Below are 27,937 nucleotides of genomic sequence, written 5' to 3' on the forward strand. Positions count from 1 at the left end.
GACTGGTGGAGCCCTCTTCATCATCCCACTTGAAGCATGTATGGGGCTCTGTAAGGGCTTCCTGGGAGAGCGGCTGGATTTCTGAGTGTTAGCAACGCCACCGCTGCGGTGAGTCTTTATGCTGGCACCGGGCCAACCACTCATCTGACTTCCAAAACTGGGCTAGTGGATGCACTTATCTCTCAGGAAACCAATCCCACTTAGTTTAGCATCTCTTGGGAACTTAGAGATGGGAAGCTCCCGTGATGTGTGCGTGTGCAGACAGAACACAAGGAGAAAAGCAAAGCCACTGTCGTTTATTGCTGTCTGTGCTCTCCCGGGGTCGCTGTACTGTTGAGTAGCTACAAAGTGCAGCATCTCCTATATTTCCCTTTAAATGCCATCTTACTGCAGGCACCTAAAGCAACGGCAGCAGCTACAGAATGATGTCTGAGGAATTCTGAGTTCAGAACAAGATCTGTGTACAGGCGGAATAAAAAGATGTTCAATTACTAGTGTGCTGTGTAACCGGAACAAAACGTCTTCAAGGAGAGTTTCGTGTAAACCTTAAGAGAGATGTGACTCACAGAGACCAACAGTAAATTCTTGTTTCCTTTGACAGTTTAGTGAGGTGGTCTGTGTTCTTGCAAACAATTTACAAAGTACAAGAAACGTTGCGTGTGGGCACTAGGCATAAAATATTTCATTTCCTTACATCAGGAGTAGCAGTGGGCCAGGGAACCTAGCGGGCACCCTGCCATCCTTCCCAAAGATGTACAACCAGAATGGCAGTAGATGCCTGGCAGCAAGCCACCCATAACAACTCTTTTTGGTTGTTGAAAATACAAGCACATTCTCACACCCCTCCCTGGCTGTGATTCCACCCAAGTTGGTGGGAGACAAGCCCTCGGCCTCTTGCGTAGTTTCCCCTTAGAATTATGTACAGGATGCCTACAGGTACGGTACAAACTAGTATGAAATCAATGGTGGTCTGCGCTCCCAGACATGATCCTGTGGTTAAATAAATAGACCACGTTGATTGTGAAGATTGATTCCAAGCTAAGAAGACTCAGAAGCATTTGCATCCGTAACTGCAGAAACAGACTTCTCGATGGCTGGGGTGGAGTCGCAGACTCTGTCCTCAACAGTGGCGGGGACCTTGGAAGCAGGGGCCGTCACATCCACAGTGAGTGAGGAGGCAGCCTCTGCTTTTGCAGTAGTCATGACAGGGTCAGAAGGTGGGCCCGTGGCAGGAAGGGAAGACAGTGGCTCCCCAGCGCTGGCTGCAGAAGAGCCCTCGGGAACCAAAGGGAATGGCGAGAGAAACTCGGACGGCAAGGGGAGAGGTGCAATGCCAGTTAAGTTTCGGGGAGGCAAGGAGGGAAGAGGTGGCAAACCTAGGACAGAAACAGCAGAGATCACATATCCTCCCAGCACCCACACGCTGCTATCAAGCCCCTCTCTCTGTGCCTCATCTAGAACCTGAAGCTGAGGAGGGACCACGAGCCACAACCTCCGCTGACCTCTAGCTAGGGCCAAAGTTCCGATTCCCAAGCTTCTCTTGCTGAGTCCCACACTTAGGCATCTGCTGATGGGAGGACAGGTCCTCCCAGAGGGGAAGGCAGCACCCCAGGGCATTTGAGGAGCGAGCTGGCTGTGAGACAGGCAAGGTGCCAAGTCCAGTTACAGCTAACAGGAAGGAGCCATGGAGGAGCACGGTAGCCGCCCCGCACCCGGGGAGGTCCTGAGACTGACGTCTATTTATGCTGTTCTTAGTGGGATCGTCTGGAAATTTTCAAAGCAGGAAGAGCTAAGAGAAGGCAGACTGGATAGTGTCTGTCCATGGCAGGAGAGTCATAGACTTTTTCTCCCCTCTTCTTCATATAAAAGAGGAATGCTGATTAGAAGTGGCTGAAATCTGCTGACTCCTGCACTTAGCTTGCTGCATTTAAAACGGCGGGGACCACGAATCCAGGCACCAGGGAGGAGCAGTGTGGTGTGGTGAGCGTGACTAGGGTTCTCTGGGCCCCCTTTCTTCAGCCTGGCTGAGAATGGTTGAGCTGATGAGTATACAGATGGTGAGGATTGCAAATCAGCCGGAAGTGTGACAGTGACAACCAATATTGAGTGCAGTGGGATGCATCGCTGCAGCGTCACCAGTACTTAGTGCAGTGGGATGCATCGCTGCAGGGTCACCAGTACTTAGTGCAGTGGGATGCATCGCTGCAGCGTCACCAGTACTTAGTGCAGTGGGATGCATCGCTGCAGCGTCACCAATACTTAGTGCAGTGGGATGCATCGCTGCAGCGTCACCAATACTTAGTGCAGTGGGATGCATCGCTGCAGCGTCACCAATACTTAGTGAGTGGGATGCATCGCTGCAGAGTCACCAATACTTAGTGAGTGGGATGCATCGCTGCAGTGCCACAAATGGGCAGTCATCGGGTCGTCAGCAGGAGCAGACAGGGTGCTGCTATTTCCTTTTCACCTGGACATAAAGTCTGAGTCCCACCGGTTGGCAGCCAGACTTCTCAGTCACCACTACAAGCACCTGTCAACAACAGACTACTCAGCTGGCAGGGGAGTGCAGACTCGTGGCTGAGCACTTGAGAGGCTGCGGTGGGAAGACGATCCGTTTGACGCTAGCCTAGACCAGTCCCATTTGAACGGGCCTCGACTGCACAGCACAGGCACCAGGCAGCACTCCCTGAGGCTGCGGCCTTAAGCAGGCAGGAAAAAGCGGGACTCGGGCACCTCTAGCAGGTGACCCACACCACATCATCAGATTCAGCCACAGTGCCACTCCACTGACCCCTCTGTGACAGCCTGTCTGCGGGCAAACCTGTCAGGCTGTAGAGAGAAAAGGGGAGGCAGAGGCTGACTCACAGACTAGACTTCTGTTTTCCTTCTCTTCAGGAAAAGATGAATACTGATTACAAGAAGCTGAAATCTGCTAAGCTGATTTGCTCTAGTGGAAAAGACTGAGCTGGAGGCCTCGCTTTCCTGAAGAGTTTTTATTAGTGAAATCCTAGGAGGGTAAGGCAGGCAACATACCCGGGTTCCCGAGCTCCGGCAAGGTGACCCCTGGCATGATGTGCGGAGCAGGGAGGTTGAAGTTGGGGAGGCTGGGGAGGTTGGAGAGGTTAGGCAGCCCTCCTGTCAAAGGCATCAGACCTAAACAGAGGGGAAGAAAGAGCACACGGTAAACTGTTTGCCCGGGAAGGAGAGGTTCCTCACATGCTGATAAAAGTACTCCTCCCTCTTCAGCTTCACTTCCTGTGTGGTGGCTTCCCATCAGAAAACACACACAACAGCTAACTGTCACGTAGCTTAGCATGTTCTGGTATCTAAGTGATTAGACTGTGAAAGCAGCAAAGGTTAACAACAAGTAGCAAATGCCCCTACACCCTGGAAAAGGGGGATGCTGCCCAGTAGTCCAGAACCTGGAGAGAGTCCACCAGCAACCACACAGGAAACACAGCTGGATCTTCCTTTGATGGCAGATGTTTACCGTCTCTGGCTTTCTTTCACACATGTACTCACTGAGACCGACATTTGCAAAAGCAGGAATGATCAGCTCAAGTCCACACACTAAGAGCTCACCACGCTGCCCCATCACTCTGTGCGCATGTGCAGCTCAAGGCTGACCACACCAGCACATGCACAACTGCAGCTCTAATCTGAGGCCCTGACAACACACACTCGTCACTGAGGTGACAGCTCACTCGTAACAGCCAGACAGTGGGACTTGGTCTGCATCAGAAATATTAAGGAGAACCTTTTTAACACTTGAGCCATTCAAGACCTAAATAAGGAGCCTTCTCAGCCAGGGCAACTGCAAGAACAGCCATGAGGAAGCTCTGAGTGCAGGCGGGAGGTGAGAACACCAGGCAGACTGGCACCTGCTCCCGGTCTGCTGAGGAGAGCAGCACCCGCAAACACCACCACTGCGCATGTCTCTAGACCGCTGCTTACTTGGTAATGTAGTAGCTGGGTTCACTGGTGGCACAGAAGCAAGGGACTGATTTACTTGCGGCAACAATGGTACAGTTGGTACACCTAAAATAAAACACATTAAAATAATTTTAAGTCAGAAAATAAACAGACCATATACAAGGGGACACTGTCCAGTCCTTCACCATGATCAAGACCCAACCACTGGCTGTGTCCTTTGCTGTATCATCCTTCAGAGCGACCCACCAATGTACAGCCCTGAAAGACACCTTAGTCACAGCTTTCTAAGGATAAGATCACTGGACATCAGGATGTCTGCCACTGACCTGAGATGGGCTAGATCCAAAGTGGGCTCATGCAAACATGGGGCTGCCAGAGAGCCCTACGCCCTGGGACACAGTGAATGGGGACAATGGCAGACATGTCTTAGCAGACAAAAAGACACTTGGACTTCCTACACAGGCCAACACATCTGTCTGTACCAAGAGTGGCTCGTGGTAATAGTCTCCATGTACAAGGGATCCTTGGGATCCACTACTGGTCTTTACCACCTACTCAAGTAGGAGGCTTTCTGATGTCAAAATAATAGTAATACATGTTGAACACCCTTAATTAATATCCAAAGTCTGAGGTAATTCCAAATATGAGGCTTTTTCAGAGCCATCATGACTCTGCAAGTGGAAAATGCCACAGTTGACCTCACATAAGGGATGGAAATCAAAACCCAGGCACCTAAAACTACAGTACAGAACGATCTTCAAGCTACATGTTTGTATTCAGAACAAATGCACTTGTGTTCGGCTCATGACATCTGCTGGTCCAGTGTTGCAAGTAGAGGCAGCACCCGAGCTGCCATGCTGGGCCGGTTTCTGTTTAAACAGGCAGCAGGAATGAAATGTGCCTAAAGGATGAGCCACCATATGCAGCTGTCTTATTTACTGTGTATGAAGTCTTTCCTGAAGAAACTGGAGACATGCAAACAAGGAAGGAGGAGCAGGGAGAAGGAGAAGAGAGAAAGAAAGTAAAGAAGAAGAAAAACCCTAGCCACAGCACTGGCAAGAAAGAGTTCTAGGAGCCCCGGCTACATAACTCGAGTGTTGGAAACGGCTCTCTCCTAGACCACACTATTACCAGAGTGCCTGTTAAAATGCTAACATATAATAGCGATGCTGTAACAACTTTATGTTTCTGTCTTAAACCTTGGTTCCAAGAAAATTAAAATAGGGGCTAGAGGGATGGCTCAGTGGTTAGGAGAACCTGTTGCTATTGCAGAGGACCTAGGTTTGCTTCCCAGCATCCATGGTAGCTCATAATCGTCTGTAACTCTAGTTCCTCTTCTGACTTCCAAGGGCACCAGCAACATGTGTGGTGCACAGACACACACGAAGGCAAAACACCCAACACATTAAAAAAAAAAAGAAAATGAAAATAGCCTAGATTTGTTTCAAATTCTATTTGCTAATAAAATCTTCCATATTGCATTTCTTTCATTTTAAAGGATAAATCCATTCTTTGTATCAAAAAATAACTGGCTGTACCTAAGCCAGGAATTATGGTCTAGGGCCACAAATAGGCTTCACTGGGTCTGACAGCTAGGCATGGAGGTGCACTCCTTTAATCCCAGCAGGAGGCAAAGGCAGGAGGATCTCTGTGAGTTCAAGGCCAGCCTGGTCTACAGAGAGTTCCAGGTCAGACAAGGCTACACAGAGAACCCTGTCTCAAAAAAACAAAACAAAACACCAACCCAAAAACAACAACAAAAACTACAACACACTTTTCTATGTCCACAGTTACTATGTGGAATTCTCAGAGAACAAGCAGAAGCCAGAATGGAAAACAATCTAACAGGACACTGTTTCTGACAGGGTCAAGGCGATAACACTTTAGTCTCAGAAATTCACATTCTCAATGGTGAAAACTTGTGTAGTGCCTTTTAAAACTGACTCAACAGTGAAAATGCTAGTTTCTCTCAGTCTTTTGTGAGCGAGTATTGCTTCATTCACGGTCATCTCTGTAGTACCCAAAAGGCCAGGTCTTTGCAGTGCCAGCTCCAGGGACCTCGGTGCAGATGTCAAACACAGTACTGGCTTAACAGCAGGGTGACAAGGGAGGAGTAAAAGCGAGGGGTCATCTTTTTCCTAAGTTATTCGAACTAGGTAATAATTACTCAGCCACAGAAGGGCCGGCTGACCAGGAATAACTAGAAGGTCGTCTGAGGGACCTAAGAAGTCACTACAGCCACAAAGAACTCACATGTTAGGTGGGAAACAAACCCTTGCCATGTGTCTGTTGACACGGATATCTGACTGCACATCCTACAAACCTCCTGGAGAGCATGGGGACTGGGCACCTAGGGAGCAGATTCTAGATGCAAACCGAGAAAAGCTGTGGGCGACTTGTATGACATGGGAATTCTTTCCACAAAATTGTTAAGAGTCACTGAAGCAAAAGACCCGTGTCAGGTAGAACAGAATAAAGACACGGAGGGACCCAGGTGTATGTCCTGAGAAAGAAAAAGTATCTCTTCACACCCCATGTCTACCCTTGTTGAACAGAGCAGATGTGGAGGTAGCGCAGCCCAGGCTCCACCATGCAGAGGCTAGTGGGATGCTGAGTCTGTGCGAGTGCACATCCTGATTCGTGGGGTTTTACGGACAGGCGCTGTCTGCTAATGCAGAGCACGTGGTCCTGCTTCTTAAGGTCTATGAAACTAGCCCGAGACGAAGAGGCTGCCGACGGGTCCAGCTCTACATACCTGTACTGAGAACACTGCTGACCGCTGGTGGAGATGAGCTAATAGAAAGGCCAGACAGACTCTGCTCAATTCCTGCAGTTCCTGGTGGTGACAAAGATGGGGGACTAACTGAGGACAGCTGGACCTAGTGGAAAAACAAACGTGGGGGGAGGGTTACTTATGAATTAGTTGAGAAACCAGTTGGAAATCTTAACCCCATGATTCCTTTCTCCATCTCGAGATGTGTAGCTCCTCGATGTATTATTCCTTCCAGGAATCCGGTCTCTAGATACTTCAGAGTCCCCGTATTCAGAGTCAGGTCTAGTTTTCTAGTGACTCTCTGCATTCTCACACTGCATTCGCCCTTTCCCTGACTGCCACCTGACACTATGTCTTCTGATCCTAACCTCTATAGGCCCCAGTTAGGGGGTGGAGGAGAGGGCAGCAGAAGGGAACCCGGGGAGTAAGGAAAGGAGGAACTGCTCAAGGCTGCCCGCCTCTGGAACTGGAGAAGGGGAATTAAGCACTGTGGCAGGGTCTGGAGACGGCAACGAGGATTTGCAGACAAACTGAGTTGGGTTCCCCTGCCACACACATGCCGGGAAGTTCACAGCTGCATGTAAGTCCACCTCCAAGGCCTCCAATATTCTCTTCTGGCCTCTTTGGGCATTCGCACGTATGTATGCACAAACACACACACACACACGCACACACACACACACACAACCAATCTTAACCCTGCCTTTACATCTTCTCAGGTGTGCGATTTTTATGTGTTGACAAGAGAGGTGACCATATGGGATGGATTCCTAAGAAGCAGTTAAAAGCCCTGCAGGCACACAATCCCTTACACTTTCATCCCCTTCCACTGGCTAACTTGCCCTCTATGCGGACACTCTACATCTGCACACCAGTCCTCTGAAGGCCAGGAGCTCACACTCAACCTCACTTTGTACAGAGACCTCAAATTCAGCGTGATGCTTAGTGCCTATCTCCTCAACCAGCGCCACCACCACGTGCTCCCACACAGGACCGACCACATAGAAAATGATCTCACCTCCGTAAATCCATCCTTAAGAGGAGTAACGGGTGTGCCGGTCACTTGTCCAGGAAGGGAAATTTTCTTTCCTTCTTCAAACGGGCGTGTAGGTATCCGGTGCAAATAACCATAGCCGATGCCACATCCGAGGCTAAAAACATTTTCTTATTGTTATAAAATACAACTTGCATTTCCTTGTAGTTTTAAAACATATAAGCTCATGCATTTCCTCCCCCTCGAGTTTTCTTTTTTCTTTATTTGAGACATGGTGCCATGTAGTCTGGACTCCTGATCCTCCTCATCCTGTACACACCCATATTTCCATTCTGCCATCTTCCCAGAAGTCTCTAGGGTCCACCTATACCTAACACCATGTCTACCCAGACACTACTCTTAGTTCCTATTTCTCTCCAAACATTTATTACCATTCAACACATGGTATGTTAGCTGTTTACTGTCTGTCCCTCTCAATAGACTATGAAGGCCTGTAGTGACAGAGCCCTTCCTTTTTATTGCCTTAACAGTCCTGGCACTGGGCAGACACCTAATAATTACCTGCTGCAAAATCACAGGCTGTCTGCCCACTGAAGAGCTCTAAACATGCCCACGTGATGCCATCATTTGCAGAGTGTAGCACAAGCCACATAAGTATATTTGATGCCAATTCTCCTAATTTTTCTGCCCACTGGCACCAGAGGCATCTTTTTAAAAGACAGGAGCACTTGCTGCTTTGCAGTCTGTCTCGTTTCTTCCTCCTCCTCTGGGGGAATTCCTGCTGTCTCTGCAATGCTGAGACAGCAACACTCTATTCTGACAATCCAATAGAGCAGGGATGGCCAAAGTCAGCTGATCAACTGCCACCCAGAGCTGAAAATCTTGGAAGTGACAAAACCTGAAAATCGGCTCATTCTTTCAGCAGTGGGATGATGGAGATGCTTCACGTTCTGCTTTTCTATAGCTGTGTCCTGTGTGCTAATCCACATGGCTGTACACTTACTGTGCTGCCAGCTTTCCACACCGCGGAATCAATGAACGTTTACTTACCTGGTTGACACAGTCCCAGAGCTCAGAGTAAGCCAAGTCTAGATCAGTGAGTTTAAGTCCTTTGACAGGAGGGTTCCAATCTATGTTTCCACCCGATCTCTTACCTCCCAAAGCAGCTGGCCCTTCAGAGCCACCACGCATGGAAACCTCTCTCTCCTCTGATAAGGTATATCAAAAGCTGGTGGACCAAGCAACAGCCAGCTTCAGGTCTTCCTTACCTAAATCTGGTTTTCACAGGGGTGCTTTACATTTCAAAACTACACTTCCATTTTCTCTTACCATCAAAACTACATTTTTTTTTTTTTTGCTCAAATTTAGAGGAAGAAAGATTAAGTAATCTATATTGATCAATGTTAGCCTTTTGGGTATAATTACATTTTAAAGCAAATTTTGGTTGTTGTTATTGTTGTTTGTTTTTTACTTCTGCTGGGGAATAGTCTTTGATGGGAGCAAAAGGATCAAGCTATGTAGTCCAGGTTGTAGTCCAGGTTGGTCTTGAACTCGCAATCCTGCTATGTCAATTTCTGAGCACTGGGGTGGACACCGACAGACTGGCTTACAAGGTGCCTGCTAGTCAAAATAACTAGGTGATGACAGAGAAAGAGCTGGCAGCAACAGCAAGATACTGCTGCAAACTCAGGAGAGGCTCGAGATGAACATCAGCTGAGTAACACACAGTTAGCTTCCGAGGAAGGAAGGAAAGGAGGCAGAGATACTCTGTGTACAAATGCAGAACACACTTGAGAAAATGCCCAAAAGACACTGTCTAGAGAGATGCCCATAAAAACCGTATTAAAGTACATCAAAAAAAAAAGTTTTCAGAGAAAAGGAATGATAGATAGCCAGATGTTATAAACATGAACACAGCAATCTTAAAGTGGACTAAAACACATTTTTTTTTTAAACTGAGTCTTATGTGGTCCAGGATGATTCTGAACTTGCGATCCTTCTACCTCTACCTCCTGAGTGCTGGGATTAAAGGCACGTGAGCAACATCTAGTTTTATGCAGCGCTCTATGCCAGGGCTCTGTGCTCGCTAGGCAAGCAATCTACCAGCTGAGCTACATCCCAAGCCCCTGCTGTGGATCAATTATGAATGCCCTGAGAAGATCTCATTTCTGGGTGTGTGCAAGCCTGGACTGTGGCTAGCGATAACATGATCAAGGGCTGCTGCAGACAGGCTGGATACGGAGAAGATACTCCAACTCACTGGTCTTGAGTTACAATGTACAATTCTGGTGGCAAATTCAGCTCAACACATTTAACTTAAGAACCTTAGGTAGGGAGATAAAAATACTGTGAGCATATGGAGCCCATATGGAGTCCTTCCTTGTTCCATGTAGCCAGGAAACCACACAAACTGAGCAGGGGTGAGAACATGTGTAAAGTTTCCAAACCCTGCCTAAGCTTTTCTGTAATTATGACTTACACTCAGGAATTCTCAAATGAGAAAGGAGTTAGTTAGCTCTGAGGTCAGGACCGGAAAACAAGACAGAAGGCTACAGCATGGGTCCTACGCTCTCTAGGTGTGAGCTTTAGAAAATAAATTACTAATTCCAATATTCTACAGCTATTCTTTCTTTTAATGAGTTCTAAAAGAAATCAAGATGTTATTTGAAAATAAAAGCATTCTTTTATTCCTAAAGATTTATTTACTTATTATGTATACAGTGTTCTGCTGGAATGTATACCTGCACGCCAGGAGAGGGCACCCGATCTCATGACAGACGGTTGTGAGATACCATGAGGTTGCTGGGAATTGAACTTAGGAACTCAGGACTACAGGCAGCCAGTGCTCTTGACCTCCGACCTCTCTCCAGCCTTAAAAGCATTCTTTTACAATATGGTAAAATAAAAGCTGCGGCTATCTGACCGCTAGGGTGAGCAGTCATGGTTTCTCTGAGGATGACCTTACCTGCCTTCCCCACCCCACGCCGAGTTTGGTGTGATGATCACTTCTCGACAGTTGTCAGTGTCCGTGTTGTACACGTAGAGCTTCAGGGGCTTCGCTTCGTGTGTCTCAATGAGGCTGAACAGGTCTTCGGACTGCACACAGTCAAGAGAAAAAACTTGAAGGTATTGTAGCTGGGGACAGTGGGTCTCAAAATTTGGCTCCTATCAGAATCAGCTGAAAAACTTCCTAAAATAAATCAACTTCTGGGCCCTACTTTTGACATGGACATCACTATTTAATACCAATCTAATTTTAATGTATATATTAATTCAAGCAAGTCCACTAGATGCCAGGCCTCAGGCTAGTCCCAAAAGCCCTTATCAGTGTTCTTACTACGAATCTTCAGGCTCTGCAGATTCTGCGTTGCTGTGTTCTGGTTACTCAGGTTTGGGTGAACTTCACTAGTGGAGAGACAAGGAAAAGGACCTGAACAACACAGCTGAGCTAAGGGACCTCTGTAGCACTGCCATAACTGAGTGACAAGTCCAAGCGATGGGGTGAAACCATGTTCCTTAGCAATGAATCAGGTCACACTTCCTCTCTGCTGTGTGTGTTCAGGAACTTCACATGCTTTGCATTTAGAGTTAAAATTTCTGTCTTTGCTGATTATGATACTTCATGCCTGAGGGTATTAAATGGAACATAGATCTGGAAGTTGTCTCCTTACGTGTAGCTGTGAGGGGAACATCACAGGTTCTCTACCTCGCATGTTTCCTGACTAAGTGGTGTTCTAATTACCTCATTCATGACAGTATCTGCTCCGATGATGTAATCGCTGTGAGGTCTCAGTCCTGCCAGTGCTGCTGGGGAGTTTGACTCCACTTCCTAGGATGGCACAGACACAGCCCAACTCAACACACAGAAAGCGATAATCCTCCAAGTCTTATAGAGACAGCTCGTAATTACAGTGACCAAAGAACCCCCAATTTTCCCACATTAGAGATAAGGTCAAATTTAAGAAACTAGAGAATACATGTATTTTAAATTTCCAACAACGAAAATTAGGTAATATTTAATAATTAAAATATTTCTATCACTGTCTGCATTATTGACTCTGGTTTCCCTTTCTTGAGTTAAAAAAAAATCGTATCTAAAAAGCAATAAATACTAATTTTCAGAAACCAAAAACATAATAATCTCTCTATAATACAATTTAATACAATCCTTAATAATATTCACACAATATAATCTCTAATAATAGCCACACAACCCAATACAATCCCTAATAATAATAGCCACACAACCCAATACAATCCCTAATAATAATACCCACACAACCCAATACAATCTCTAATAATAATACCCACACAACCCAATATAATCCCTAATAATACCCACACAACCCAATACAATCTCTAATAATAATACCCACACAACCCAACACGATCCCTAATAATACCCACACAACCCAATATAATCCCTAATAATAATACCTACACAACCCAATCTAATCCCGAATAATAACATCTGCATAATCAATACCATCCCTAATAATAATATCCCTACACTCGCTGCAAGCTGGAGATGCCAGTGTCCCTCCAGCTCTCCACGCTGTGTTTACACCCACAGGAGTAGCTCATGTTCAATACCTACCAGCACATGCCAAACGTTTTCGTTGGCTCCATCGAAGCTGCAGAAACGGATGCTCACCCCCAGCAAGCCCTGGCCACCCCACAAGTTGCTGGGTGTAACTGAGGTCTCCCGAAGCTCTAGGGTCTTACTACTATAGATGAGCATTTTTACAGGCTTTTCAACATTGGCTTTTAGTAGATCCTTGAGAGTATCATTGTCTTTATTCTACAAACACACAGAAATCAGTCTTTAATGAATAAAAGTAAAGCAAATTATTATTAATTTAAGCATCTCATAAAAGTAATATTGATAATCAGTATAAATACAAGTTCTTCAGGCAGAAGTTTTATTAACTTCAAATGTTTCTCCCAGTAAAAGAATGTCAGGACATGAGAACTCCCACTGTGAGGCAAGCTGACTACTTTTCTACCATGATTACGGAACACCAACTCGACACTAGAGTGGCCCAGCAACTCAGTGACTAAAGACAAAATACGTCACAAGAACTGCATCTCTATCAAAGTTACAACAACTGCTTTTAAAATCTAAAATATGGGCTGGAGAGATGGCCCAGAGGTTAAGAGCACTGGCTGCTCAGAGGACCCAGGCACACCTCTAATCCCAACGCTCTGGAGGCAGAGGCAGGCGAATCTTTGTGTTTGAGGCTAGTCTTGTCTATACTGAGCGAGTTCCAGGATTCCAGGATGGCCAGAGCTACACAGAAAGACCATCTCGTAAAAAATAAAAACAAAACAAGCAAAAAAAAAAAAATCTAAAATATAGTCAGGTGGTGGTGGTGGTGCAAACCTTGATCCCAGCACTCAGGAGGAGAAGCAGGAGGATCTCTGTGAGTTCGAGGCCAACCTGGTCTACAAAGAAAGTTTTAGGACAGCCAGGACTGTTGCACAGAGAAACCCTAAAATCTAAAATATGTGCTGACTTTAAAGTCTAATCTTAGGCCCTACTTCCTTTTTTTTTTAATTTATTAAAGATTTCTGTCTCTTCCCCCCCTCCGCCTCCCCTCCCCCGCCCCCCCCCCCCCTCCCTTCCCCCCCCCTCGNGTTCTCTGCCCTGTCGGAAGTCCAAGGACCACCCACCTCCATCCAGGTCTAGTAAGGTGAGCATCCAGACTGCTTAGGCCCTACTTCTAACATATGATCTATTGCTAAAAGGGAAAGGAGTGAAATAGTGCTAATATTTCATTATGTAAAGAAAGGTCACTGTGTCAGACACTGACAAATTATGAGCCAAAACTTAATAAGACCATTAAAATGAGCCAGCCAAATAGCTCCTGTTATGAGAATTCCCTTTAGAAGTTACATAATTTCTTTAGGACTGTATCAACTGAAAACACTTTAGAAAAAGCCGTTTTTGGAGAACAACTCTTTCTGTTGTTCCAATAAATTTACAAATCATGGGACTGCGATCCAAGAAAGCTGGCAAGGAGGTGATACTGTCCTTGGCCATTTGTCACCGGCCTAGAAAAAAAATCAAACTTTCATATACGAAGAACAAATCTGCTTCCCTAAGATGATGTGACATTCTAATGTTTATTAGCATCTTTCCTATAAAAATTAAACATGCTGGGAATAGGGGTGCACACCTTTTGTCTCAGCACTTGGGAGGCAGAGGCAAGGGGGTCTCTGAGATCCAGGTCAGCCTAGCCTATAGAGTGAAACCTCTCTTGAAAAAATAAGCATATTATAATTGTGTGCACAGCTGTTTTTTTTTTTTTTTGGCTCTGTGTGTACGTTTGTGTGAGAGAGAGGAGAGAGGGAGAGATGAAGAGGGAGAGAGAACAAAAGCAAGTGCTCATGGAGGTCAGCAGAAATTCTGGAGTCAGTTTTCTCCTTCTACCTTTGTGCTTGTTTCAGGGACTGAACTCGGGTCCAGAGACGCCCATGGCGAGCATCTTTACCCAACGGGAAATCTCACCAGCCTCTAACATGATTACTTCTAAAAAGTAGCCGACACATACCTAACCTAATTTAGAATAATTCCACTTTTAAGAATATCACAAAATTCTATATACAAAACCATAAAAAGCTGAACTTACTAATCTCGAACCGTTAATAGAAACGATAAAGTCAAAGAAAGGCTCCAGCCCAGCTCTGTGTCCTGGGGAATTTTCCTGTACCTGTAAAAAGAATATCTGAAATGAATACTTGACACTGAAAAACAGAGGTAGGGGGTGGAATGGGGGTGCCCTCCCCCAGATCAGCAGATGACAAGTCAAACAATCACTACAGAGACACATTCCAGCATTGATTCCCCGGGCACCACTCATTTCTACAAAAACAAAGGACCAGTGTCAGGGCAGCCTGCTAGCCGTGAAGAGGATCAGGAAGAGGAAGGGAGGCCTCTAATCACAAACCTAAGAGATTCAGAACTGGGACGGAGAGCGCTCTAAATGGGAAGATCTCAAATCGATTAATTACCAAATTTTCTAAATTCATAGCACACTGACAACTAGCAATAGAAATATAACCAATAAAATCTAAAGTGAATCTGCTTTTCCAAAATGTGTTCATGTGTATATTTGTTGTTGTTTTGGACAGGATCTTACTCTGCAGACCAGGGAGGCCTGCCTGTGCTGGACTAAAGGTGTGTGCCATCACACCTGGCAGCAAAAGGGATTTTTATTCTGCATGAGGTTATTAACTCTATCAAAACTACCCTAAAAATGACATTTGCACTAATATTTGCAGGCTGATTTTCTGTAACAGACCAGATAGTCCTTTTCTGGGTATTTGGAAACAGGGTTTTATGCTGTTGTCCGGGCTGGTCTGGAACTGCTAGCAATCTTCCTACCTTAGCTCCTAAGTTCTAGCATTACAGGTGTGAGCCACCATACCTAGCTGTAGACCACATGGCTCTAAGGGCAATTCTGAGGCTATGCAAATTAAAGTTCCTACACATTCATATGCACATAAGCTGCAGATATCCCACAGGGACACGTGATTCTAATGCTCTGAAAATGGAGCCAGGATCATTCCTAGAATATATTTCACTTAAGGCCAGTATCATTCAACAGTATCATTCAAAATTGTACTTTATTTCCTGAGTCAATGTTTCTTTTTTCTTTAATATCTGCTGTAGAATATTAAAGATTGCTGCATTTGTTTAATGATGTGAACATGTGTTGCATTTGTTTAACTCTGTAAAGCTGAGTTACTTTGCCTGTCTAAAACACCTGAGTGGTCTAAGACAGTTGATTGGCCAAGAGCCAGGCAGGAGAAAGGCTAGGTGGGGCTGGCAGGCAAAGAGAATAAATAAAAGGAGAATTCTGGAAAGATCAAGGAGCAAGAAAAGGAGGAGACAAGGACATTAGGGCCAGCCACCCAGCTGCACAACCAGCAAAAGAGTACAACAAAGGTATACAGAGCTAGAGGTAAAAGCCCAGAGGCAAAAGGTAGCCGGGATAATTTAAGAAAACTGGCAAGAAAGAAGCCAAGCTAAGGCTGGACATGCGTAAGTAAGAGCAAGCCTCCATGCCATTTATTTGGGAGCTGAGTGGTGGGTCCCCCAAAGAGTAAAGAGCCAAAGATTAAAAAAAAAAAAAAGAAGAAAAGAAAGAAAGAAAAGAAAAGAAACAAACCAAGAACAAATATCATTAGCCCTAAACAACAAAAATATATTTTTCTTTTGCTTGGTAGGCAGTGTTCCATTATAGAGATGGGTCAGCGTTTACTGTATTTAAAAGCTTATTTCTGCTCTATTCTGTTTCCCTGTAACTTTGGGATTAAGTCTGCGGGAACATTAGCAAGACATAAACAGGAAAAGGAGTGGGCTACCTAAGATGTTAGCTTCTTGTTCACAGAAGACAGTGAGGAGAGGGTGGAAGGCAGGAGGAGCGAGGATCTGAACAGGACTAACAGTGAAGGGGACCCAGAGGCTGCGTGTAGTGGACTAGCAGCTCGGCTCGTCTCATCCTGCAGACAGCTGTTTGCTAAGAGCTCTAACTTGCACTTTCTCCACGGATGGGTCTCTGCCTCGCTAGATATTCAATTCTTTGTCCATCTCAGTGGTTCCCCCCTCCCCAGTACAAGTCCTTTTTATAAATAAGTTGAATATTAAAGAAAGTAATTAATTATTAAAGATATTAGTTTTCATAAAGAATCAGTGTTAAAGGGTCTCATTCCATAGTTATTTCTCTGAAGATTTTTGAGGGGCTGGGAAGGCACAGTGGTGCACGTTAGTCCTGGTCCTGAGGACACAGAGGCAGGCAGAGCTCTTGAGTTTGGGCCTAGCCTGGTCTACATATCACGTTCTAGGCCAGCTGGGGCTAACTAATGACAGTGTGTACCAAAAGATAATAAATACATACAACTTTATTTTTATTTACATGTACATGTATGTGTCTGTGTATGACATGCACGTGAGCACAGGTGCCTGCAGAAGCCAGAAGCGTCAGATCCCATGAACTGGAATTATGGGGGGTGAGCTGCCAGGTGTGGGATGGAAACTGAACTCTGTCCTCTCTAAGAACAGACTCTGTGCTCTTAACCACTGAGCCATCTCTAGCCCCAAGGGTGTTAAAGCTCATTTAAAAATCAGAATATATTCCTCAATTTCCTCATGGCTAGTTTTCTTAAATGAGAACTTTCCCACTTTATGCATTATCAAAATGGCTAAAAGTCAAAATATCAAACAGATTTCTTCTCAAATAGCAACTTGAAAAGGCAGCTGGGGACGGCCTGGGGCACGTGGCACATGCTTGTAGTGGGGACTCAGGGAGCAGAGGAAAGAGAACTGTGAGGCTGAGGCCTGGATGGGCTACAGAGCAGAGAGATCAAACCCAACAAATCAAGTTATAGTTGGGGGAGGGGAGGGTGAAGTTACATTTACTAGTCATGAACCTCCAGCCACAGGTGGCTGTCAATTACATGTGAAGTGCCCCAGGTATGAAAAAAAGAGATAAACCACCCCAAGAATGAGTTTTTCCTTTTTAACTGGGTATGTAATTGGATTATCTAAATATGAATTATCTCAATATAGCTTCTAAATTGCTGCTGATACCACTTTATCTAGAATCCAACTAGTTTACAGACAGATCAATTTTGGGCTTCTTCCCTGAAAAGTTGATCTTTTAGTTAAGAAGAGCCAAGGTCAGTACTTTTGCAACAGCGTCAGCTCCCAAAGGTGACCCCACACGGATTCCTAGCATGCTGACCCCACCTGCCTCACAATGTAAAGTTCAAAGTGTGTCTGAGCGGGAAAGCTTCCAGTAACGTCAGAAGTAGCCTTCCTGTAACTCAGAGCGGATCCAATACTTAGTCTGAATTCTAAAAGAAATAAACAACCCTTTCAATTTTTCCATTTCATTTGCTAAAAACATTGATTCCATCTGTTTTTAATGGACCTTGAAATTAATTTCTTTCTCAAATTTATTATACACCATTAGAGCCCAGCACAAATTAGGGCAAGTAGATATCTTAATTATTGCTAGGACACCAGCAGAGGGAGCTCTGGAAGTCAGTCTCTGGCTAGTACCCCGTGAGTCACAGCATGGAAAGTAAGGCCTGCAGGGCTATATGAAGGTGGTACTTGCTACTGCCAAGACTCTCCTCAGCTCACCCCCAGAATCAAGACAATGTCAGTATTTTCTGTTCTGTAAGATCTCGAGTGTTCGTTTATCTTCTGCTTCTTTCAAACCCATCTTAATTAAAACAAAACAAAATAAGACAAAACCATATATGTCTGATTCCACGGACCATTTGACACTTATTACAGGGCCAAATATCATATTATAGTAATTTAAGAGAAATAGGTTAAATTTGAAATTTGTTTTAAAATTGTATAATGAAAAGGTAAAAAAAAATTTAGGGCTGACTGAGACAGTTGTTGGTGTTTTGTTTGTCTTGAGACAGGATCTTACTGAGTTAGCCTTGGCTAACTGGCCGGGAAAAGACCAGTGCTGGGATTAGAGATGTGTGCTATTATCCCCAGCCAAGACTGACACAGTTTTAAGCTGTGAATTTGTCAATGACTGTGTATATGTTAGTAAAGTCTGTTTATTTCTCTGGACTCCATCCTCTTATCTGCAAGTAAAGGACAGTGTCGTCTTTAGACGCTGCAAGGCTGCACCGAGCAAAAGCTGGTGACACCCTCCAAGCTCTACCACACCGGAAGCAGTTACTACCTGGATACTAGTTACTCTTTCAGCTACTCTTTTTTTTTTTTAAAGATTTATTTATTTATTAAGCATACAATGTACTGCTGGAAAGGAATGCACCAGGTCTCATTACAGATGGCTGTGAGCCACCATGTGGTTGCTGGGAATTGAACTCAGGACCTCTGGAAGAGCAGCCAGTGCTCTTACCCTCTGAGCCATCTCTCCAGCCCTCAGCTACTCTTTAAACAAACAGTGGACTAACAGAGAGCTAGCTGGGAGACTCATGTAATAAGGCTGCCTCTCCAAGATTAAGTGCAGACAGACGGCAGCTCAAAGGTCAAAGGAAAAACAGAGCTCACAGAGAATGGCAAAGGAGAGTGTCTGAGACCTTCCAGAGTGCAAAGACTTCTGAAATGTATATAAGAAGCAGTATTCAACATTATAAAAAGTGACAAACTGTACACCTAGGAGCACCTGCTCTTCAGAAGGCAACTTGAGAGAAGCCACGGCAGACACCCGAAAGGGTCTGGATCCTGAACAAACCCCGACCAATCTTAATGAAAGGACGAGAAAGGCTGGGAAACAGCTCAGCTGGTGAAGCGCAGGCCACATCAGCATGATATCCGAGTACTACCCCAGCCTACCTAAAACCCAGGGGTGCAGTGCAGGCTTGTAAAACGAGCGCTGGAGAAGGGGAGCCGGGTAGATACGGCTCTAACCAGTCAGCCAAGGTAGACCTCTGGTTTCCACACACAAGCACACACGCTGTCACAAACAAACTAACAAAGCCAGATAAGAAAGCACGCCTCACCCCTTAGAACAGCTACAATTAAGAAAAGATAGGAACAAATGCTGGCAAGGAGGTAGAGAAGCAAACAGCTCCACACTGCTTGTGAGAATGTGAAAAGGGGCAGCTATTGCAGAAGCTGTCAAATCCACAATGTTAAACACAGTTAGGACATGACTAGCAATTCCATTTCTAAATATACAATGTTAGAAATGAGAATATATATCCAGACAAAACCCGAATAAAGCCGGGTGGTGATGACACACATTTTAACCCTAGCACTCTGTTCTCTCTCCTACATGTACTGTACCCTCACGTGTATTTGCTTACACACAGGCATGTATTACTGGCTAGGTTCTGCATGAGGGAGGACATGAACTTTCTTTTCTTTCTGAGACTGTGTGACCTCACTTAGTATTACACATTCTAAGACCATTCACTTTGCTGCGAATTTTATGACTTCATTTTTTAAAGCTGAATAGTATTGTTTTACATACATGTACCAAATTTCCACTATCCATTCATCTGTTGATAAACAAGTAGGTTGTTATAGGGAATAAAGCAACAATAAATATGGAGAGGTAAACACCTCTAAGGTACAGTTTGGTACTCTTTGGGTATTTGCCCAGGAGTGAAATAGCTGGGTATATATGGTCATTCCAATTTTAACTTTTTGAGACATCTCCAAACTGATTTTCACAATGACTGTATAAATTTGCACCCCAACAGTGAATGAGGGTTCATTTCTCTACACATCCCCTTCAACACTTGTTGTTGGATATATTAATGATAGCTATTCTGACTGGGGTGAGGTAGTATTTCAGAGTAGTTTTGATTTGCATTTCTCTGGTGCTTAGCGATATTGAAATAGATTGTGTATATGTGTATGCCTGAGGTCGGAGGGCAACTGGGTCTTTCCTGTGGCAATTTCTGCCTTTCTTTTTGAGACAGGATCTTTCATTGACCCAGAACTCATCAAGTAGGGTTACACTGGATGTCCAGTCAGTCTCGGGGATCCGCCTACCTCAGCCTCTCCAGTGTTTGGATTACACACTTAGTTTTCTATGCGAGTAGTGAGGGTTAAACCCAGGTCCTTGTACTTCACAACCACCTTGCTGAGCTATCTTACCAGTGCAATCATACCAGATTCTTTTCCACAGTCTCTTTGAACGACTGTACCATCAGTGCCACGTGGCTCTCAATTTAAGCCCAGCATCCTTGCTTTTGTCCTGACTTAAAAGCAGCAGAGATGCTAAACAAGACCAGAAACGCCTGTATATGGTGTGTCCACCTATCAATCCAGTTCTCAGGAGGCTGATGCAGGGAGATTACCACAAGTAATAGATAGAGTGAACCCAAGCTGGGCTAAAAAGTGAGGTCCTGACTCAAAATCAAAACTAAAAAAAGATTAAAAAATAAATCCCAAGCATGTGACCCCTGGAGAACTCACTTCAACTGCACACATAAACCCTTATGCTACATGTGTGCTTACACGGCCACAGCAATGGAAGATTTGCAATGTGACTTCTCAAAAACAAAGCCTAAGTGATCCACGGCAACAGGAGACACAACATGTAGTAATGATTCTGCAACAGGCTACGAGATGTTAGGTCTCACTCACCAACAAATTTTCCTCTCAAGTTCTTCCAAATAACTCAAAGGGCATGTTCTGACACTGGCCCTGTGATGTCACGCGTAACATGTGAAGCAATTTTAATTGAATGATTTATTAAGCTGCAGCAGTAGGCCTGTAGTACCAACTACTCAGAAGGCTGAGACTTTAGCTCACAAGTTCCAACACAAACAGACCCCATCTCAAAACAAACAAGCCCCCCATTTCTGATGACCAAAAAGAATTGGCATAAAATGGCAAAAAGACCTGCCATTACACGTACCAGCTTTCTAGAAAAGATCTGGGATTGGGGAGCAAAAACTATCCAAATCCAGCTCAAATACAGATTTACACGTTTTTCTTGGGAAAGGAAAGCTTGCTGTGTGATTGGGCAAATCAGATCAACCTCTCTGTGCTTTCTCTAGCTGTGAAGAGAGGCAGCCAACCAGACAGTCCGTGAGGCAAGAAGAACACCAAATGCAGATCGCCATGATCACAGGGTTCCTAGGAACTTTAATGACTGTATCCAGTCACAATGGGGCAGAGCAGTGAGGAAGGCAAGGGTGCTCACCTGAGTCTCAACAGTTTCCTCAAAAACAAAAATTCCTTAAAAGGACAAGTACCATATATGTGTGCACTTTAGGGACAGTAATTAAAGGGTCGGATTTGAGTCAAGATTATATCTTAACTTCTATATTTTTAGCGTGTGTATGAGTGTGCAGGACTGCACACACTGTGGAGACTGGAGGACAACTCTCAGGAGTCATTTCCCTCCTGATGTTCTGTGGGACCCAGGGACCAAGCTCAGGTTGACAGGCCTGTGCACAGGCACATGTACCCAACAAGTCACCTTGCTAGCCCTCAAGCTAAGTTTTTTTTTTTTTTTCCCAAGACAATAGTATTCACTTGTTTTCAAATTATGTTCATGTCTAACGTGTGATGTGGGGCTGAGGGCACAGCTGTCGTCTCCTTTCAGCTAACAGGCAGTGTGAAGAGATTCGCAGGGAGCTGAGTAAAGCAGGGGCTGGACTCCACTTCCCAAGTGTGCTCTTGGGTGGACCACTAGACCGGTCTCTCAATGTATCCATGTCCACGAGATGTGGTTGGTTCTCTATTTCTGAAAATATGTGTGGATCATCTCAAAAGGTGTGTGTGGGGAGGTGTGGGAAGAACACAGAGGAGACCGCAGCCCCATTCTTTTCCCTAGAGCAGAAAGTGCATCTGCACCGCCAACAGGGCAGTAGACAGTCTCCCAGGACCACTCTGCTCCGAATGTGACTTTTAAAGACACGAGACTACGAAACAATCACACTTTCCTCAATATGCAGTCAGATTCCAAAGCTCACACCGAGCATCACAAGTATTCACCAGTTCACATTTTTAGCAGCAAATCAGAAGAACAGAGTCCTGTCAGTAGACTACTAAGGGGGGAGTGCGGCGCTGTCATTGGCACCATCACGACATCAAGCTGACTCCTTGCTGAAGCCACAGGTAATGGAGAACAGGAGGAGGTTTGGCCAGTGAGGAGCCCGGCAGGTCAGATTAGCCGGCTCAAGACTTCCGACATAGCTTACGTTCACTGACACAGCGGTTACAAGTGCCCTACGGTTGTGTATTGTGTTCCTGGGCTTTAGTAAACTGAAAGCATCTGCTTCCTGCATTAGAAGGTAATTTCAAAGAATGTTTATGAATCAAAAAGCTTCTTGGTGTTAAACTGAAGAGATCAACAGGGAGGAAGGCAGAATCTGCGGGTGGTACTGGCATTCTAATTACTTCTGGGGGAAAAAAGTTAACTAGCACAGCTGTGTGTGAGTGTGTCCCCTGGTAGCGGTAGCAGGGTTTCTCTCCGTTAGCCAGTGAGGCGCCACCAAACAGGGCAGCTCCACCTGACAGCAGACACGGTTCAGGTTCCGTTTACACAGGACTAACTCCATTTGCAGCAACTCTGTACTCTGAAACCAGCACCTAAATGCTGTCGAGTCTGCGGCAAATGGCTCAGGTTAGGCCTCTGATTACAAGGGAAATGCAGAGCATCTCAATAGCTCATTAGTCAATACACCCCGAAGAGTAACACAGCAGTTCCCATGTCTCCAGAGGGCTCCGTTCTCAAGGAGTGCTACGTACAGGCCAGAATAGTTTAATTTACAATGCCCATATCTATGAGGCCACTCCAAAGATGTGACCTTTGACAATGGCTTTGCTGGACTCGCTGGATAACAAATGTCAAATGGAAGCAAGAGTTTGGCAGGCATTACTGTAGGAGGTAACCTGCAGAAACTTCTAGCAGAATCTAGGAGCCCTGACAGATACATTCTCCGCCTTCCATTAGGATTCAAGGATGGGAACAGAAGTGACACATCGCTCTAACCTATTGTTTGAAGCTGTAGAAACAACCGTCTTGTGTGTGTGGCACCGTGGCGTTCGGATGGGAGGCAGTCCTCTGCCGCCATCACATGTGTCACAGGGTCAACCAGGCATCAGGCTCGCGCCATCTCAGCAGCCCAAGACCCACTGGCTAAGGAAGCTGAAATGTTATTTGAAAGGCTTTGAGACAAGTTTTGAAATCTTCCATCATCATCTTCTGGGTTGAGTATGGACCAGTAGATAAAAGTGCTGGCTCTGCAAAGCAAGGGTGCCTGAGTTCAGATCCCCAGAGCCCCAGTTAAAAAGCTGGGTGTGGACTGCAATTCCAGTGTGGAGGGACAGAACGCCAAAGAGCCCTTGGGCTCGCTGGGCAGCCAGTCTAGCCAATCAGTGAGGCCTGGGCTCAGTAAAAGATGCCTTCTCAAAAAATACGGTAGAGAGTAATGAGGACTTCACCCCCTCTGTCTTCATAGGCACACATAAGGGCATGGGAACACGGATGGGGACACACACACACACACACACACACACACTCAGATCTTGTTATACAACCCTAAACTGGCCCCTTACCTTATCCTCACAAGTGTTGGGCTTAGAGGTGTGTCTGGCCTGGAACTCAACTTGCTCTGTGGACCAGGCTGAGTCAACCTCAGAGATCTGCCTGCCTCTGCCCCCAGAGTGCTAGGTATCAAGGCATGTACTACAAGAAATTTGTAAATTCAGTTATATTTTGTGTGCTTGGGCATGTGGGTCCGTGGGCACCATGGTGCACATGCAGTGTCTGAGGACAATTTTCAGGAGTCAGTTCTCCTTTTCTATCATCCGGGTCCTACGACTTGAACTCAGGTTTGTCACGTTGGGTGGCAAGAGCTTTTACTCTCTTAACCATTTCGCCAACCCCAAGAATCTACTTTCATTTTTAAGGATTAATCTTATCTTTAGTGGTGTGTTTGCGGGGTGCGAAGGAGTGGTACGCACATGCGCCCGCACAGGTCAGAGGTATTACTCCTACAGTTCACGTGGGGTGGGAAGGAGTGGTACGCGCTTGCGCCCGCACAGGTCAGAGGTATCACTCCTACAGTTCAAACAATAGGGTTGCCGTGCGGCACCCAGTCTGGACGCTGGGAACCAGACTCGGATCTCCTGCAAGAGGAGCATATGATCTTAACCACTGAGCCATCTTTTCAGCCCAGGTATCCACTTTTAAAATAAAACTTTTGGAAAATATCCAGTGTTGGAAAGCTTTTCCTCCAAAGCACAACTTTCTAATGAATGCTTAAGCTTCGCTTCATTTACAAGAAATAGATATTCAGGCTGGAAGGCTAACACACCCATGCGCTTGTTCTCGTTTTCTCTCCGTAACTAAGCTTGGCCTAGAACTCGCTATGCACTCAAGCCTGGTCTTGAACACTTGGCAATCCTGCCTTCCCTCACAAGCGCTGGATTACGGGCGTGACCGACCACGCCCAGCTCTAATCCATATTCTGCCCACACTCTACTTGATTACGCCATCATTCAAGGCTTTTGTGACACATGGATAGGGGCTGAGGAAAGCACAGGAAAATAAACGACAAAGACGAACATGCCAGCAGTAGTTACCTTTAGACACCGCAGTTACAGGGAACTTGTGTTTTATCCTGAAACTTGCTTAAACGTTCTCTAAAGAACAGATAATCAGAAAGCACAGCAACTCAGCAAAATGGAGATCAGTATTTGCAGAACATTAAAATTCCGTAGTTTTGGAAGTGTATATTTTAAGTCAAACAAAAAGACTGTAAGGTCCCCAGAAACTCTTTTTAAGAGTTTAAGACCGGCAAACTCCATGCTCAACACCAGGAGGTGCTAGCTATCCACACTCCTAGGAAGCTCAATTCAGTGAGGCTCACTGCCAGTTAAGTAACTTTACAGTGAGTGTTATCATATGCTTCCAATAGTTACACAAAAGAGCAAAAACCTGAGAAAACTGACCAAGTGTGCAAACAGATGCTTTTTATATACATTAAACACACTGGATGGCCACACGAGAAACTCTCAGGAATGGGCAGTCACCTCTGGGGATGACGAGTTGCATATCATGGGATCATAACTGCACTGAGCCATGCAGGAAGACAGAAGAAATACACAGCACCTAACAGACAGAAATACACAATTATCTAAGAAGAAAAGTCTTCTGCTTAAAGAAATTGCCGGATCTTTCAGATTGTCCTCTGTAGATTTGTACGGCAGAACTGAACAGTAAGTACTGAAAATAATCTCTCAACGGCAAGTTTACTTTATCAATATGCAGAAGCCTGAAATAGTAGGACGGCAGCAGATACGGGCATCAAAATACGAAGCAGTGTTTTCATCCCCAGGGAGTTGGTTATCAAAGAACGTGAAATTAGATCAGTTTAGAACTTATCAAACATGGGTGAGTTTATCTCAAGAGTTCCCTGTTGCAGACACAGTGGTCTAGCTCCGTCCTCTAGTGGAACGCGCCACTATGCGTTTAGGCAGTAACGGATGGAAGGAAGAAAATAGATCTTGTTCCTCTGAAAAACACAGGTAAGGAAATGAGTGCCAGAATTAGGGGAAGAGAGGGTTAAGAACGCAGAAACATTCGCTTCATGACACAGTCACTAAGCCTCCCTCTGATCAAAGCTCTCTAGAGAATTAGCTCCTACTTTACAGCACTTGTGCTCCAGATGCGGATGGTAACTGAGGCTGCCCCTCAAACTTCTAAAACCCAAGGGGGAGAGTAATAGCACACCTGTACACCGACTGTGCATAGAAACCCTCTGCCGTGCACCTATAAAGAAAACATACTTCCAGCTGGTGGAAGCATAGGCCTTTAATCCCAGCATTCGGGAGGCAGAGGCAGGCAGATCTCTAAGTTCGAGGCCAGCCTGGTCTATAGAGCAAGTTCCAAGGGTACATATACAGAGAAATTCTGTCTTAACAACAACAACAACAACAACAAAACCCAACCAACCAACCAAACCCCCAAAACAAACAACAAAAAACCAAAGAAACCAACAATAAGAAAGGAAGTCTTTTTGGGCTGGAGAGATGGCTCAGTGGTTAAGAACAGTGGCCGCTCTTCCAAAGGACCTGTGTACAATTCCCAGAGCCCACATGGCGGTTCACAGCTGTCTGTAACTCCAGTTGCAGAGGATCCAACATCCTCACAGACACATATGCAGACAAAACACCAAGGCATATAAAATAAATACCTTATAAGAAAATGTATTTCAACCGTCTTGCATAGGAATGAAGTCATTAAACTGGAGTTCTGTTGATGCGAAGATTTGTCTTTGGAGACCCTAAAGACCGTTCCCCCTCTACTCATTTACACTCATGTGTCTTACTGGGTTTTCCCAAGTGTTTATTATTATAAAAATACCGCTGGTCCCCAAGGGTTCATGGTCACAGTCAGCCACTCTGAGCATTTGCTAGTAACAGGAGACAAATCAAAATCAGAGCAGATTTAAAAAAAAAAAAAAAAAAAAAAAAGCACCGCCATTAATTTTCCTTCAAATCCGGGATGGGACAGTTCTCTATTTTCCCATCACTACGACACTTAGGAGTCTGGTTAGCTGAAGGGAAGAGGAAAGTAATATGGCTTATATACAAACACCCTGGCAAAACAAACTGCTAAGAACTGGACTTCGAGAGGCTCTAGGAGCGGAATGGAGAGGCAGCTAGCTAGGCACCGCAATCCGGGACAATCAGAACCCATCACAGCCCCAGCATTCAGATAACTTCAGAAGGTTAGCTCACTCGGAACATGGGACCCAGGGCAGAAAAGGAAGGTAGCAAGCACACTCTCAGGGAGGATTGTCTTGTCTGAGAAGCAACCATCTTTTGACACTACATCGTCCCTACAAGGCGCTGCAGACGGAGGCCACTCTGTTCGCGTCACCACTCACACAGGTGCCGCCGCATTCCTGGTTCCACGAGGAAAAGACATTCACAGGAGGATGTGTCTTTGCCACCCTGGTGTCTGGCGCTGCGTTCCCCTACCAACCCTGACTATTTTGAAAACACTCCTCCCCATTACTTTGTACTACAGCGACCTAAACCTTTATCTCCCTGATTATTTCATCTAAGCTAGAAGAACGGAAGTCCCTCTCCTCCAGGAAATGTAGAAGAGATCTGGAAGGGTCAGGAGCGACCCGGAACGGAAAAGTCCTATCAAAAAAAATCAAGTAAATTCAAGTCCGTCAAATCTGGTTGGAGGCCATTCGTTCGTCTTGTCCTGCCCAGATGGCCTTTCTACGCATCCAGGGGACGCCGAGGTGAACCGACACCTGGGGCTGGCATCCCCGGAGGCTCGGTCACACTCCCTGGGAACCCAGGTACCGGCTCCGGTCCCTTCTGAAGGCGGTGTCCCCTGCCCTTCCCAACTCGGAAGCTCAGATCAGGACGGTCGGCGAGGCCGTGCGGAGGGCCGGGGACAGGTTGGCGGGTCCCCGGCCGCGTCGCCCGCAGCCGCGCCCAGGACACTCGGCGGACTCGGGCCTGGCCGCCCCGGCGTCCCCAGGGCCTCCGCCCCCGCAGCCCTTACCCGCAAGACATGGTAGCCTTCCGTGCCGCCGCCTGGGATCTCGACGCTCTGCGAGGAGCCCATGGCGGCGGGCGATCCGTACGGCCCGGCCGGCTCAGCGCTGCTCGCCCTCGCGCACCGCCCGCTCCGCGACTCCGCGTAGCACTTGGGACGTGGCACTCGCAGCCGCCCGAGCCGGGCCGCACAGCCCGCCGGGAGATGGTCTCCCGGCAGCCGGGGCCGCTGCGACGCCGCAGA

At 45.9% G+C, this 27,937-nt stretch overlaps 1 protein-coding gene across 1 annotated transcript; it reads right to left on the reverse strand.

Moving 5' to 3' along the window:
• Positions 1–275: 275 nt before the first annotated feature.
• Positions 276–27,904, reverse strand: Gorasp2 (golgi reassembly stacking protein 2). The gene is made up of 10 exons (XM_050121763.1): positions 27,701–27,904; positions 14,333–14,413; positions 12,298–12,501; positions 11,443–11,529; positions 10,666–10,796; positions 7,725–7,857; positions 6,689–6,812; positions 3,955–4,038; positions 3,034–3,153; positions 276–1,376 (listed from the first exon to the last, which is right to left on the reverse strand). The coding sequence occupies exons 1-10, from the start codon at positions 27,761–27,763 to the stop codon at positions 1,039–1,041; spliced, it is 1,365 nt and encodes a 454-aa protein (XP_049977720.1). The 5' UTR covers positions 27,764–27,904; the 3' UTR covers positions 276–1,038.
• Between the last annotated feature and the right edge of the window lie 33 nt (positions 27,905–27,937).

The sequence above is a fragment of the Alexandromys fortis genome, unplaced genomic scaffold, assembly GCF_014885135.2.
Source record: "Alexandromys fortis isolate MF-2015 unplaced genomic scaffold, M_Fortis_MF-2015_v1.1 scaffold_8_9099976_23576923, whole genome shotgun sequence".
Lineage (NCBI taxonomy): Eukaryota > Metazoa > Chordata > Mammalia > Rodentia > Cricetidae > Alexandromys > Alexandromys fortis.

What these genes read in the sequence shown, in the direction of transcription:
- Gorasp2 (XM_050121763.1), bottom strand. Translation starts at nt 27,763, where the DNA reads ATGGGCTCCTCGCAGAGCGTCGAGATCCCAGGCGGCGGCACGGAAGGC. An exon ending in GCGTGGGGTGGGGAAGGCAG is followed by an intron (nt 7,858 to 10,665) that starts GTAAGGTCATCC and finishes AAATGTTTTTAG; the next exon opens with CCTCGGATGTGGCATCGGCT. An exon ending in CAGCAGTGTTCTCAGTACAG is followed by an intron (nt 4,039 to 6,688) that starts GTATGTAGAGCT and finishes GTTTTATTTTAG; the next exon opens with GTGTACCAACTGTACCATTG.